The sequence below is a fragment of the Poromitra crassiceps genome, assembly GCF_964638095.1.
Source record: "Poromitra crassiceps genome assembly, chromosome: 3".
Taxonomy (NCBI): domain Eukaryota; kingdom Metazoa; phylum Chordata; class Actinopteri; order Beryciformes; family Melamphaidae; genus Poromitra; species Poromitra crassiceps.
The window spans coordinates 6,546,721-6,563,116 of NC_139625.1; the positions used below are offsets into that span (position 1 = coordinate 6,546,721).

Below are 16,396 nucleotides of genomic sequence, written 5' to 3' on the forward strand. Positions count from 1 at the left end.
GGAGAGGGAGCAGAGGGGGGGCCAGTGAGGTGGAGCTCCCCGGGGGAGAGAGAGCAGAGAGGGGCCATTGAGGTGGAGCTCCCCGGGGAGAGGGAGCAGAGAGGGGCCAGTGAGGTGGAGCCCCCCGGGGAGAGGGCGTAGAGAGGGGCCAGTGAGGTGGAGCCCCCGGGGGAGAGGGAGCAGAGAGGGGCCAGTGAGGTGGAGCCCCCTGGGGAGAGGGCGTAGAGAGGGGCCAGTGAGGTGGAGCCCCCGGGGGAGAGGGAGCAGAGAGGGGCCAGTGAGGTGGAGCTCCCCGGGGAGAGGGAGCAGAGAGGGGCCAGTGAGGTGGAGCTCCCTGGGGGAGAGGGCGTAGAGAGGGGCCAGTGAGGTGGAGCCCCCGGGGGAGAGGGAGCAGAGAGGGGCCAGTGAGGTGGAGCCCCCCGGGTGAGAGTGAGCAGAGAGGGGCCAGTGAGGTGGAGCCCCCCGGGTGAGAGGGAGCAGAGAGGGGCCAGTGAGGTGGAGCTCCCTGGGGGAGAGGGAGCAGAGGGGGGGCCAGTGAGGTGGAGCCCCCCGGGGGAGAGGGAGCAGAGAGGGGCCAGTGAGGTGGAGCCCCCCGGGTGAGAGGGAGCAGAGAGGGGCCAGTGAGTGGAGACAGCACCACGTCTCTCCAGCTGCCTCTCCGCTCAAACTGGAGCCCGCTCCTCTGTCTCTTCCCACAAACACAGACACACACGGGTCAAACAGCTCGCAAAAAGGCTTTGGACTGATGTGAAAAATACAGAAAATCAAACCTGTTCCGAAAACTTTAATGACGGATGAATGTTTCGGAGTCAGTGTGTAAACGTGAGTGATACAACATGAGGTTGTATTTATTTTCAAACTTGCGACAATTTTGGACGAAAAATACGGACTTGCAAAAGCCTTTACAGTTAGCGTTAATATAGCTCAATGGAGTGTCCTTCACCATTATAACTACCGTAAATTCCGGACTATAAGGCGCACCGGTGTATAAGCCGCACCTGCAAAGTTGACTGTTTTTTACATATATAAGCCGCACCGGACTATAAGCCGCGGGTGTTTTAATGTTTTTTTTTTTTTTTTTTTTTTTTGTGTTTTAATGTTTAATTACCATATGTAAGGGTTCATGCACAGAGGGGATTGTCGGGAAAGAGATGGCTGTTTGAGGAAGCTCCCATTTATTAACATTTCAACAAAACAACATAACACAACACCACCTGTGTTGTTTTTTACAGTGCACACAGTGTCCGCGGTGTGGTGAAAAGAGGGCAAGAGAGGAAATTAAAACAGAAGTGGATTTATAGTTAGAAAGAGTGCTAAAAAAGAGAGATTTTTTTTTTTTTTTTTTTTTTTTTTTTTTTAAATCCATAGATAAGCCGCACCGTTATATAAGCCGCAGGGGCCAAAAAAGGCCAAAAAACGGGAAAAAAGGTGCGGCTTATAGTCCGGAATTTACGGTATATACATGTGTGTGTGTGTGTGTGTGTGTGTGTGTGTGTGTGTGTGTGTGTGTGTGTGTGTGTAGGAGGAAATCGAGACCCAGAAACAGCAGCATGAGGCCAGAGTGATGTCCATCAGAACGGAGGAGAAACAGAAGATGGACAAGATGGCCGATGACCTGGACCAAAAATGGACAGATGCACTGCGGTAAATAAAATTACATTTTTCTGAATCAGAGAAGCAGAAGTAGACCTAAGCACTCACGGATATTAAAAATAATAATACATATAAAATGAACACAGAAGCAAGTTTATACGGGCATGTGATATTTATTACAGTTATAAAACGGGTCCCTCAAATCAAGCGATCTGATTGGTTCACAGCTGTGGTATAATGAGCATATACCACGGCCAGAGCCGCACAACTCAATATCACTCCGCGTCTGAGAAGAGCGTTCAAGCAGCATCGCATGCGGTTCGTAGTTACCAACTAGCTAGTAGTTAGCGTCTACTCTCAAACTACTCTCAAAATGCCACTGAGATTCAAGATTCAAGATTCAAGATTTTTATTGTCACTCCGTAGTACAAGTATCACGTGTGAAATTCTTGTGCTGTGGACTCCGTTACAACATAGTGCAAAAAATAAAAGATATATAAATAAAAACAAGAGGCAACAAGCAATGAAGCAGTAAGACACGCCACAGACAGTGGCGTGTTCACTGCCCATAGTGCAAATGGCATGAACATACTTTAAACATAATTAAACATAATAACATTCTGTTAGGTGCAAATAGCGTATACCTAATTAAACATACTATTGAACATTAGTCATACATAATGGTAGCATCTACAGTGCGGTACAGTACGGCTACTGCACTATTTGTATATGTTAAGGAGTCTTGTGGCCTGCGGGAAGAAACTGTCCCTCAAGCGATTTGTGCGTGCTCTTGGGACCCTGTATCTCCTCCCTGAGGGTAGCAGGGAGAACAGGCTGTTGTGGGGGTGGTTTGTGTCTTTGATGATCTTCAGCGACCTCCTGAGGCACCGCTGGTTGTACAGATCTTGCAGTTTTGGCAGCTCACATCCTGTTACGTGCTGGGCCGCGCGCCTCACCCTTCTTAGCGCCCTGCGGTCCGTGGTGGTGCAGTTCCCGTACCAGGTGGTGAAGCAGCCAGTCAGCAGGCTTTCAATGGTGCCTCTGTAGAAGTCCCTGAGGATTTTTGGCTTCAGCCCGAATTTCTTCAGGCGCCTGAGTCCGTGTAGTCGCTGTTGGGCCTTTTTGACAACAGTGGTGGTGTGGTTGGCCCATGTCAGGTCCTGGTGGATATTGACTCCTAGGTACTTAATAACTTAAGTTAACTTAACTTAAATAGTGATTTGTGGCTTCAGCCCGAATTTCTTCAGGCGCCTGAGTCCGTGTAGTCGCTGTTGGGCCTTTTTGACAACAGTGGCGGTGTGGTTGGCCCATGTCAGGTCCTGGTGGATATTGACTCCCAGGTACTTAATAGTGACTATGTAGTGACTGAAACATACGCTTGTTAACTTGTACAAGTCACATTCAACGGTACAATTGTTTTGAAATATTTTGCTCAGTTGTTTCAGATACCGTAAAATACCAATTATTAGCCCGGCGTTAATTGACAAAATATGTAGCCAGACCCCGCGTCAATATGGGACCTGCGGCAGTTTGGGACCTGCTTTAATTATTTTTGTACAAAAATATTGCTCAGCAAAGATTGTAAATAGTATGAAATTGTTTATTTAAAGGTCCCATTCCGTGCAAAAGCTGTTTTTACTTGTAAATGCATATATACTGCTGTCAGCCCTCCCTGTAATGAGTGGTCACACGCTCAGAACTGCCACAGTTGGATTTGTCCCTATCCAGCGTCTCTCAGATATCTGTAAAGTGTAAACTTTTAATACGCACAGCAGCAAATATACAACGAACGTTTCAGCCTCACAGGCTTTCCTCAGCGTTGCAACAAACAGTGGGTGTGACCCATATAAGTAGGAGCCAGGACCATGCTGATGGAAACCAGCTGTGGAAAGTGCATGCATCAATCAATCAATCAATCTTCAACATATCTAGAACAAACAGAGTGGTCAAGAACCTACATAACAAATAAATAAGATGACCGCACAGCTGATCAGAATACATCAACATGACTTGATTAAATCACTCACAGATCCTAAAAGCAATAAATCTGTGAACAAAATAAATGTAAAAAAATAGATAAATATGGACAATTGTAGATATATACAAGTCTCAATCTGTATAAATGGTATCTGTCACAATGATATAAAAAAAAAAAAAAAAAAATACCAGAAGCATATTAGAAGTAGCCTATAAGAAAAATGAGAAGAATTTAAGGAAACTCCTCAGTCTCGAACTGCATGACAGGAGCAGAAAACCCATCTCAAAATGTGTAAGCATGACCAATCACATATCAAAACACACATCAAAACAAGGGATCAAAACCATTTACAAGAAACAAGAGAGCAATAATTCTTCATTTAAACCCTTAGGATGCTCAGTCTGTAAGTGGTGAATCCAATATGCTTCTCTCTGGAGAAGTTTTCTCTCCCTGTCTCCTCCTCTCAGAAGTGGCCCCACTGACTCAATCCCCATAAAACGTAAGCTACAAACGCCATGGTCATATTTATTAAAATGTTTGGCAACCGGAGATTTCTCGTCACCCCTTCTGATGCTGCTCTTATGTTCGGAAATTCTAATTCTCAGTTGTCTTTTTGTTTTCCCAACATAGTACAAACCACACGGGCATTTTAAAAGGTAGACAACATGAGTGGACCGACATGTGATTCTATCTTTGACCATCATCGATTTCCCCGTATGGGGATGTGAGAATTGATTACCTTTAATCATGGCGTTGCAGCTTACACAATTCAAACACGGAAAATTACCTGGGGGAAGAGAATTTAAAAAATGTGTGGGTTTCACATAAAGATCGGTCTTTACAAGCTTGTCATTCACATTTTTTTGTCGCTTAGTGGCGAATATAGGATACTTGACAAACTCGCGACCCACAACGGGATCACTGGACAATATATGCCAATGTTTTCTAATGACATTCTTAACCGACTGGGAGATCGGAGAAAACGTTGTGGATAAAACAAGGGGCTGCTGTTTGAGAGGAGGAGGGTTGTGTTTCAAGAGACTCTCCCTATCTTTATCGCGGACCTTGGACATACAATCATTAAGCAGTTTTTGATCATAACCCTTTTCTAAAAAACGGGTGCACATGGCATCAGCCTGTCTCTCAAATTCATCACCAGAGCTACATATCCTTTTAATTCTTAGCAACTGACTGTAAGGTAAACTCTTTTTTAAGCTATGTGGATGATAGCTCGAAAAATGTAAATAATTGTTCCTATCCGTTTTTTTTCTAAAGACGGTCGTGTGTATTAGTTCAGATTTATTTACCCTTACATCCAAAAAAGGCACAGTTTCTCTGCTTGCCTCCAGAGTGAAAGAGATGGTGGGGACTCTAGAATTTAGATGTAACTTAAACAATTCTAGTTCCTCTGCTGTACCTGTGAACACGAAAAACAGATCGTCGATATATCTAAACCAGCATTTGATAAGAGACAAATATGGATTATTTTTGTACACATGATCTTCCTCAAACTTCCCCATAAACAGGTTTGCATAATTAGGGCTAAATGGACTACCCATCGAGACGCCCTGTCTCTGTAAATAAAAGTCATTGTTAAATCTGAAATAATTCTTAGTAAGGACAAGTTCAGACAATTTAGATAACAATTCAGTGGAAGGAAGTTGTGTTGACCTAGAATTCAGATAATACTGTAGAGCCTCCAAACCCTCTTTATGGGGCACATTGGTATATAAGCTCGCCACGTCCATCGTGCACAGCCAATCGGAGTCACTGATCCCACCCACAGATGTTAACTTTCTCAAAAAATCAGAGGTGTCTCGTACATAAGAGGGTAACTGAGTTACCAAAGCTTTAATATGACAATCTATAAATTGGGAGATGGGCTCAGTCAGGGACCCAATCCCGGACACTATGGGGCGCCCTGGGACCGGTTCCTGACAGCTCTTGTGGATTTTCGGTAAGGTGTAAAATATTGGACGTATTGGATGCACTTGAGACAAAAACTTATATTCATCCTGTGATATATATTGATTACTTGCTGCCCAGTCTAAAATGTTACTAATTTCACCAGAAAATACCAGAGTAGGATCATAACTTAAAGGTATGTAAAAGTCCGCATTACTTAACTGATTCATAATCTCAGTGCAATAAGAGTCCCTGTTTTGCAGTACAACTGCACCCCCTTTGTCAGCTTTACGTATTACAACAGAATCATCTTTAGACAGATTATCAAGTGCTCGTCTCTCCTGTGGGGATAGGTTAGAGTGACATTTATTGACATCAGACGATGAGACAAGAAGAGAAACATCATTATCCACAAGTCGACAAAATGTAAGTACAGAGGCATTAGACACTGGGGGAACAAAAGAACTCCTAGGTTTAAACTTTTTGCCAGTACAAAGCTCGGTCGCTTCTACCTCGCCGTGGTGCTCCGAGCTCATCTCAGGAGAGTCGTGTCCCAGAGCGTTATGGGGAGAGTTACTTTGTCCAATGTCTCTACAGAAAAATGTCTTTAATTTAAGTATACGGAAAAACTTGAACAGTTCAATCTTAGTAGTAAATCCATCAGCCTCTTTCGAAGGTACAAAGGACAGGCCCTTGGATAGCACAGAAGTCTCAAAGTCATCAAGCTGCCTTTTTGACAAATTAATTATATTGGAGGTCTTCCCCTCAATAGGTACCTGTCTGTGCCGCCTGCCGCCCCGCCGTGTTGGTTTCCTCTTATAGCCGTCTTGGTACGGCCGGTGCGTTGCGTTGTCTCTAAAAAACGAGCCTGCCTGGACGTTGCTGTGGATTCATTCCCGGACGGGCCGGTCCCATCTGAAGACGGTCCACTGGATGACCGATCGTATCTCCTGCGTGGCCAGTGCGCCCTCTCCGTGCGTCCAGAGAGCCAGGAATATACGCGGTCGTTCTTATAATCCAATGTGTCACGTCGATATTTCTGGAGTTTCATCTCCGACAGCTCTTTCTGGTAGGAATCAATTAAAGTAGAACAGTGATCATTCAACTCTTTCATCTGCTTAGAGTTGAGTTTGGATTGTAACTCCGACTGTAGCTCCGTGATTTCGGCTCGGGTTTTGGATAACTCCTGTTGTGTGTGCTCAATCACCAGCAGGATCAAGTCCAATGAACACTTATTTAGGACTTCGCACCATTTCTTACAGAAAGCCGGATCATAGCTGCCCAATGTAGGTGCTTTATTCATTCTTAATCCCCTTGGAATTCTTTTGTTTCTCCAGTATTGGGATAGAGTCGAACCATGCAGCAAAAAGCGAGTCTCTTTCTTTTTCAAGTGTTCAAGGCGTTGAGCCAAAGTGTCCGATGTGTCCAAGATCTCATGGGAGACGTTCTGAGGGAAAAGAATCCTCTCACTGTCCGAGTCAGAGAACATGAAAGTGGAGGCCCTGGCCTCAGTGAACTTGTCAATCTCTTCAAAAGACATACTGCTGTGCGAAAGGGGAGCGCCGCCCCAAACAATACACTAATCAACGAACTGGCGTGCTCAACCCGACGTTTTAAAGATAGTTACTGGGTGCCGATCCAAACATCTCAAAAATTAAATCAAAAACAGCACTCTCAGATATCTGTAAAGTGTAAACTTTTAATACGCACAGCAGCAAATATACAACGAACGTTTCAGCCTCACAGGCTTTCCTCAGCGTTGCAACAAACAGTGGGTGTGACCCATATAAGTAGGAGCCAGGACCATGCTGATGGAAACCAGCTGTGGAAAGTGCATGCATCAATCAATCAATCAATCTTCAACATATCTAGAACAAACAGAGTGGTCAAGAACCTACATAACAAATAAATAAGATGACCGCACAGCTGATCAGAATACATCAACATGACTTGATTAAATCACTCACAGATCCTAAAAGCAATAAATCTGTGAACAAAATAAATGTAAAAAAATAGATAAATATGGACAATTGTAGATATATACAAGTCTCAATCTGTATAAATGGTATCTGTCACAATGATATAAAAAAAAAAAAATACCAGAAGCATATTAGAAGTAGCCTATAAGAAAAATGAGAAGAATTTAAGGAAACTCCTCAGTCTCGAACTGCATGACAGGAGCAGAAAACCCATCTCAAAATGTGTAAGCATGACCAATCACATATCAAAACACACATCAAAACAAGGGATCAAAACCATTTACAAGAAACTCGTTTTTTAGAAAAGGGTTATGATCAAAAACTGCTTAATGATTGTATGTCCAAGGTCCGCGATAAAGATAGGGAGAGTCTCTTGAAACACAACCCTCCTCCTCTCAAACAGCAGCCCCTTGTTTTATCCACAACGTTTTCTCCGATCTCCCAGTCGGTTAAGAATGTCATTAGAAAACATTGGCATATATTGTCCAGTGATCCCGTTGTGGGTCGCGAGTTTGTCAAGTATCCTATATTCGCCACTAAGCGACAAAAAAATGTGAATGACAAGCTTGTAAAGACCGATCTTTATGTGAAACCCACACATTTTTTAAATTCTCTTCCCCCAGGTAATTTTCCGTGTTTGAATTGTGTAAGCTGCAACGCCATGATTAAAGGTAATCAATTCTCACATCCCCATACGGGGAAATCGATGATGGTCAAAGATAGAATCACATGTCGGTCCACTCATGTTGTCTACCTTTTAAAATGCCCGTGTGGTTTGTACTATGTTGGGAAAACAAAAAGACAACTGAGAATTAGAATTTCCGAACATAAGAGCAGCATCAGAAGGGGTGACGAGAAATCTCCGGTTGCCAAACATTTTAATAAATATGACCATGGCGTTTGTAGCTTACGTTTTATGGGGATTGAGTCAGTGGGGCCACTTCTGAGAGGAGGAGACAGGGAGAGAAAACTTCTCCAGAGAGAAGCATATTGGATTCACCACTTACAGACTGAGCATCCTAAGGGTTTAAATGAAGAATTATTGCTCTCTTGTTTCTTGTAAATGGTTTTGATCCCTTGTTTTGATGTGTGTTTTGATATGTGATTGGTCATGCTTACACATTTTGAGATGGGTTTTCTGCTCCTGTCATGCAGTTCGAGACTGAGGAGTTTCCTTAAATTCTTCTCATTTTTCTTATAGGCTACTTCTAATATGCTTCTGGTATTTTTTTTTTTTATATCATTGTGACAGATACCATTTATACAGATTGAGACTTGTATATATCTACAATTGTCCATATTTATCTATTTTTTTACATTTATTTTGTTCACAGATTTATTGCTTTTAGGATCTGTGAGTGATTTAATCAAGTCATGTTGATGTATTCTGATCAGCTGTGCGGTCATCTTATTTATTTGTTATGTAGGTTCTTGACCACTCTGTTTGTTCTAGATATGTTGAAGATTGATTGATTGATTGATGCATGCACTTTCCACAGCTGGTTTCCATCAGCATGGTCCTGGCTCCTACTTATATGGGTCACACCCACTGTTTGTTGCAACGCTGAGGAAAGCCTGTGAGGCTGAAACGTTCGTTGTATATTTGCTGCTGTGCGTATTAAAAGTTTACACTTTACAGATATCTGAGAGTGCTGTTTTTGATTTAATTTTTGAGATGTTTGGATCGGCACCCAGTAACTATCTTTAAAACGTCGGGTTGAGCACGCCAGTTCGTTGATTAGTGTATTGTTTGGGGCGGCGCTCCCCTTTCGCACAGCAGTATGTCTTTTGAAGAGATTGACAAGTTCACTGAGGCCAGGGCCTCCACTTTCATGTTCTCTGACTCGGACAGTGAGAGGATTCTTTTCCCTCAGAACGTCTCCCATGAGATCTTGGACACATCGGACACTTTGGCTCAACGCCTTGAACACTTGAAAAAGAAAGAGACTCGCTTTTTGCTGCATGGTTCGACTCTATCCCAATACTGGAGAAACAAAAGAATTCCAAGGGGATTAAGAATGAATAAAGCACCTACATTGGGCAGCTATGATCCGGCTTTCTGTAAGAAATGGTGCGAAGTCCTAAATAAGTGTTCATTGGACTTGATCCTGCTGGTGATTGAGCACACACAACAGGAGTTATCCAAAACCCGAGCCGAAATCACGGAGCTACAGTCGGAGTTACAATCCAAACTCAACTCTAAGCAGATGAAAGAGTTGAATGATCACTGTTCTACTTTAATTGATTCCTACCAGAAAGAGCTGTCGGAGATGAAACTCCAGAAATATCGACGTGACACATTGGATTATAAGAACGACCGCGTATATTCCTGGCTCTCTGGACGCACGGAGAGGGCGCACTGGCCACGCAGGAGATACGATCGGTCATCCAGTGGACCGTCTTCAGATGGGACCGGCCCGTCCGGGAATGAATCCACAGCAACGTCCAGGCAGGCTCGTTTTTTAGAGACAACGCAACGCACCGGCCGTACCAAGACGGCTATAAGAGGAAACCAACACGGCGGGGCGGCAGGCGGCACAGACAGGTACCTATTGAGGGGAAGACCTCCAATATAATTAATTTGTCAAAAAGGCAGCTTGATGACTTTGAGACTTCTGTGCTATCCAAGGGCCTGTCCTTTGTACCTTCGAAAGAGGCTGATGGATTTACTACTAAGATTGAACTGTTCAAGTTTTTCCGTATACTTAAATTAAAGACATTTTTCTGTAGAGACATTGGACAAAGTAACTCTCCCCATAACGCTCTGGGACACGACTCTCCTGAGATGAGCTCGGAGCACCACGGCGAGGTAGAAGCGACCGAGCTTTGTACTGGCAAAAAGTTTAAACCTAGGAGTTCTTTTGTTCCCCCAGTGTCTAATGCCTCTGTACTTACATTTTGTCGACTTGTGGATAATGATGTTTCTCTTCTTGTCTCATCGTCTGATGTCAATAAATGTCACTCTAACCTATCCCCACAGGAGAGACGAGCACTTGATAATCTGTCTAAAGATGATTCTGTTGTAATACGTAAAGCTGACAAAGGGGGTGCAGTTGTACTGCAAAACAGGGACTCTTATTGCACTGAGATTATGAATCAGTTAAGTAATGCGGACTTTTACATACCTTTAAGTTATGATCCTACTCTGGTATTTTCTGGTGAAATTAGTAACATTTTAGACTGGGCAGCAAGTAATCAATATATATCACAGGATGAATATAAGTTTTTGTCTCAAGTGCATCCAATACGTCCAATATTTTACACCTTACCGAAAATCCACAAGAGCTGTCAGGAACCGGTCCCAGGGCGCCCCATAGTGTCCGGGATTGGGTCCCTGACTGAGCCCATCTCCCAATTTATAGATTGTCATATTAAAGCTTTGGTAACTCAGTTACCCTCTTATGTACGAGACACCTCTGATTTTTTGAGAAAGTTAACATCTGTGGGTGGGATCAGTGACTCCGATTGGCTGTGCACGATGGACGTGGCGAGCTTATATACCAATGTGCCCCATAAAGAGGGTTTGGAGGCTCTACAGTATTATCTGAATTCTAGGTCAACACAACTTCCTTCCACTGAATTGTTATCTAAATTGTCTGAACTTGTCCTTACTAAGAATTATTTCAGATTTAACAATGACTTTTATTTACAGAGACAGGGCGTCTCGATGGGTAGTCCATTTAGCCCTAATTATGCAAACCTGTTTATGGGGAAGTTTGAGGAAGATCATGTGTACAAAAATAATCCATATTTGTCTCTTATCAAATGCTGGTTTAGATATATCGACGATCTGTTTTTCGTGTTCACAGGTACAGCAGAGGAACTAGAATTGTTTAAGTTACATCTAAATTCTAGAGTCCCCACCATCTCTTTCACTCTGGAGGCAAGCAGAGAAACTGTGCCTTTTTTGGATGTAAGGGTAAATAAATCTGAACTAATACACACGACCGTCTTTAGAAAAAAAACGGATAGGAACAATTATTTACATTTTTCGAGCTATCATCCACATAGCTTAAAAAAGAGTTTACCTTACAGTCAGTTGCTAAGAATTAAAAGGATATGTAGCTCTGGTGATGAATTTGAGAGACAGGCTGATGCCATGTGCACCCGTTTTTTAGAAAAGGGTTATGATCAAAAACTGCTTAATGATTGTATGTCCAAGGTCCGCGATAAAGATAGGGAGAGTCTCTTGAAACACAACCCTCCTCCTCTCAAACAGCAGCCCCTTGTTTTATCCACAACGTTTTCTCCGATCTCCCAGTCGGTTAAGAATGTCATTAGAAAACATTGGCATATATTGTCCAGTGATCCCGTTGTGGGTCGCGAGTTTGTCAAGTATCCTATATTCGCCACTAAGCGACAAAAAAATGTGAATGACAAGCTTGTAAAGACCGATCTTTATGTGAAACCCACACATTTTTTAAATTCTCTTCCCCCAGGTAATTTTCCGTGTTTGAATTGTGTAAGCTGCAACGCCATGATTAAAGGTAATCAATTCTCACATCCCCATACGGGGAAATCGATGATGGTCAAAGATAGAATCACATGTCGGTCCACTCATGTTGTCTACCTTTTAAAATGCCCGTGTGGTTTGTACTATGTTGGGAAAACAAAAAGACAACTGAGAATTAGAATTTCCGAACATAAGAGCAGCATCAGAAGGGGTGACGAGAAATCTCCGGTTGCCAAACATTTTAATAAATATGACCATGGCGTTTGTAGCTTACGTTTTATGGGGATTGAGTCAGTGGGGCCACTTCTGAGAGGAGGAGACAGGGAGAGAAAACTTCTCCAGAGAGAAGCATATTGGATTCACCACTTACAGACTGAGCATCCTAAGGGTTTAAATGAAGAATTATTGCTCTCTTGTTTCTTGTAAATGGTTTTGATCCCTTGTTTTGATGTGTGTTTTGATATGTGATTGGTCATGCTTACACATTTTGAGATGGGTTTTCTGCTCCTGTCATGCAGTTCGAGACTGAGGAGTTTCCTTAAATTCTTCTCATTTTTCTTATAGGCTACTTCTAATATGCTTCTGGTATTTTTTTTTTTTTTATATCATTGTGACAGATACCATTTATACAGATTGAGACTTGTATATATCTACAATTGTCCATATTTATCTATTTTTTTACATTTATTTTGTTCACAGATTTATTGCTTTTAGGATCTGTGAGTGATTTAATCAAGTCATGTTGATGTATTCTGATCAGCTGTGCGGTCATCTTATTTATTTGTTATGTAGGTTCTTGACCACTCTGTTTGTTCTAGATATGTTGAAGATTGATTGATTGATTGATGCATGCACTTTCCACAGCTGGTTTCCATCAGCATGGTCCTGGCTCCTACTTATATGGGTCACACCCACTGTTTGTTGCAACGCTGAGGAAAGCCTGTGAGGCTGAAACGTTCGTTGTATATTTGCTGCTGTGCGTATTAAAAGTTTACACTTTACAGATATCTGAGAGTGCTGTTTTTGATTTAATTTTTGAGATGTTTGGATCGGCACCCAGTAACTATCTTTAAAACGTCGGGTTGAGCACGCCAGTTCGTTGATTAGCCTATCCAGCGTCTCCCTGCAGTCTCCTCCAAGCCACACCCCCAAACGCTTCGTTTGGGGTTTGTGATTCAGAGGGGAATTGGGACGTCACTAGCTTCCTCCTGCATACTGCGCGGGTCTATCTCACACAAGCTACCTGCACCATTTAGTCTATAGCCACAAAATTAACACTTCTAGCTGGAGCGACGCCAACTGTACGTGATCCAGCAACTGCAGAGGTGCATTCGGTAAGTCTAGGCATTTTGAGATGTCCTCTTTAGCGTAGTACCGTTAAGTTAACGAGACGTCCACAGACGCTAATCTGATTGGCCGCTGGGAGCCTGGGGCGGGCTCTCCCTCAGCGGCCAATGGGAACTGTTAGTTCTGAATATATTATAGAAACAGGCCATTCTTGGGAAGCGACAAGATGAGGAAGTGAGAACTCCGTCACAACAAACGGGGTTGCTATATTTTCGACAGATTAATCCAGAATCATGTTTTATGGACCAGAGACACACGTTTTTAAGAGGTTACAGCTGCACGAATTGGGACCTTTAAACCATTTATTTTAATCAGTTGGCTACAGCCCCCCACACGATTGCTTGTCTATGGGGAGAGCCGCGCCTCCCTCTCAGCGCAGCAGAGCATTGCATGCGCTGCCTCCTCCTCCGCTGGCAGGGGAAACATTATAGCCTATCATAGGCCTACTCACATTTCTCAATCAGAGATGTCGGATTTGTAGGCCTACAAAAATCTTCAGAAAATGCCTACACAATTTTCATAACTGTCAGGTGTTGCTGGAAAACGAATTTTTAAAAAGTTCATCACTCACGGAGCCTACCCTCTTCAGTAGCGCACATGTGAAAGTGCCGTGAAATACCAATTAGAAGCCGACTTCTATGCCCGCTGGCAGGGAAACATACCATAGCCACATTTCTCAAAATAATTATTACACCAGAGATGTCGGTTTTAGTGTATAAAAATCTTCAGGAAATGCCTACACAATTTTCAGAATCATCAGATGTTGATGGAAAACGAATTTTGATCAGCAAGTTTCGTGCATGTGTTTTTTTTCCTCGTTGTTCCCATCGACTTTGTTCCTCGTTTCCTCGTTGTTCGTCTTCTTCATCCGATTTTTCTTCTTCGTTGTGTTTGGGAGATGCATTCAACAGGATGTCGCAAAGGTAAAAAGAAAACATTGAAAAAACTAACCGGGCGTCAAATTGGGACCTGCTTTTATGTACAAAATATGTATCCAGACACGGCTTAAATATGGGACCCGCGGCAATTTGGAAGTCGGCTTCTAATTGGTATTTTACGGTAAGTGTGTTTCACAACTATCAAATGTACTAGCTAAACTGGAGGTAGCCTGTGTTGTAGGGCTGCACGATTCTGGAAAAAATGAGAATCACGATTTTCTTTCTCTGAATTGAGATCATGATTCTTGATATGATATATATATATATATGATATATATCCTGATATGAAAAACAAAACAATTTCATTATTGAAACATATTGATGTAAACAGATTATTCATATTATTGTTACTGCTGCTGCTGTTATTCTTCTGTTATTATTATCATTATTATTATCATTATTATTATTATTATTATTATTATTATTATTATTATTATTATTATTATACTAATTTTGCTAAATGGCATAGTTAAGGAGGAGGTAAGAGTCTCTTTGTACCTGGGCTAAAGCCTAGCCTGTGTGATCTCTGGGGAGAAATGCAGTCTGTAGGCACGAGTTTTCATGTTGTCACTATCGATCAAATGGACCGTCAGGCTCATCTGCTATGGTTGCATAGTTCGGCATGGACCATAAATCGTTGTCGTTGTCACAACGCTGCGAGAGCACATTGAATAGCGCTTCCTAAATCCCTCGTGTTGCAGCGTGCAGAGATCAGCACAAGGCTATCGGGCCGGAGCTTTGAGATGCCTATTTACATTCAGTAAAAACAAGTGTGGTGATTCTATTCATGTGCTGATACGGTCGTTTGAGAGTGAAACCGCAGCACTGCATTCGTTTCTCGCCTCACTGTACATCTGTGGAGGTCTGCTTGACAGAGCCTTTATTTTCTCTTCTCAGTGCTGCCCGGTCTCTGCTGACTGCTCCGCCTCCTCACTTCGTCACGAAAGTAGGAGCGCTTGTTTTATTGCAGCTGATGCCCCGAATGAAAATGCGGCAGAAACGTCATTTAGAAATGAGATCGGCGCCTTGTATGAAGCGAGATCGCGATTTTATTTCGATTAATCGTGCAGCCCTACGTGTTGCCAGCTGCTGTAACCCAGCCTGTAACTTAACTTATCTAACATTGTTACGTTGCACCAGTAGTGTAGCCAGACTCGGCTCATTGGGTGTGCCACAGAAAGCCAGGGTGTGCCAGGGGGCGGACCATTTTGTGGCGGCCGCAAGGCCGTCGCCAAATTTTTTTGGGGTCTTTTCAAACCAGATTTAGAGGAATATTTGTGTGTTGTTTGCTCCTTTTCGCACTCATTATTAGCAGGTAGAAGCAGTCAATTAAATTGTATTTTTTGGCAACATGTAAAACCACTTTGTTTAGTATCTCAAAAAAGTCTCACCTACTTTTTCCAATGAGTGTTCTAGTCGGGAAAGAACGCAAATTTGGTTGGCATGCAGGTTCGTCTACTGCAGAGAGATCTGTAGCGTCAGTGTCCTCTGGCTCTGCACAAACCTCCGGTGTGTTTTTGGCTGCGTTCCCCGCTGTTAACGTCATTGTTTCGGCTGCATCATCTTCTCCACTGTACACCACCAATACAGGTGCGGGAACGGGTGCACTACAATCCGCACTTGTTGAGGGGGAGGGTGACGACGAGTCATCTTCTTCCTCGTTGTTTCTTGCCTTTGCCGAAAAAGCTTAAAAGCGAGCTTTGTTTCATGTCTTCCTGATTTGGCGCTGCTGCTGCTGCTGCTGTGCGTGCATTTGTTTACTTTACGTGGACGACAGCTTAACTAGTTTCCCATGATGCTCCGGGGCACATAGGGCAGCGGACAGTTGGACACACACAGTGCATGACAGCGTTGACATGTGTTTTGCAGACAAAACAAAACACTTTTTTACCCCATTTTTTTGGGTGCGCCAGCGGCCTGTCTGGGTGGCATTTGCACACCCTAGCGCACCCGTGGCTACGCGCATGCGTTGCACAGCAACTGCTTCGCTCTATGTGCAGGCAGGCAGGCAGCCAGCCAGTATGTTATTTTGACCATTATTATTTATGAATAAAAACGATTTAAATTGGAGTGTGTTTTTCTTTCATACTGCCATACTGTACTTGGTAACCATTTTACCAAAAGCAAGAGCTCAGTTTAGGCACTTCAGGCCGTGCGTCATGCTTGAAGCACGACCATTAGCTGTGATATAAGGGAGCATTAT

At 43.0% G+C, this 16,396-nt stretch overlaps 2 protein-coding genes across 4 annotated transcripts in view; both read left to right on the plus strand.

Moving 5' to 3' along the window:
- The window catches only part of LOC310774159 (uncharacterized protein), a 794,006-nt gene that overhangs the window by 96,780 nt on the left and 680,830 nt on the right, over positions 1 to 16,396 (plus strand). The window lies entirely within an intron of this gene.
- fam184aa (family with sequence similarity 184 member Aa) overlaps positions 1 to 16,396 on the plus strand; it is a gene marked incomplete at its 5' end in the record, with an annotated part of 110,190 nt that overhangs the window by 63,371 nt on the left and 30,423 nt on the right. Inside the window, one exon of the mRNA XM_083634256.1 lies at positions 1,523 to 1,644. Coding sequence (XP_083490382.1) covers positions 1,523 to 1,644 — 122 coding nt within the window. The remainder of the gene's footprint in view (positions 1 to 1,522; positions 1,645 to 16,396) is intronic.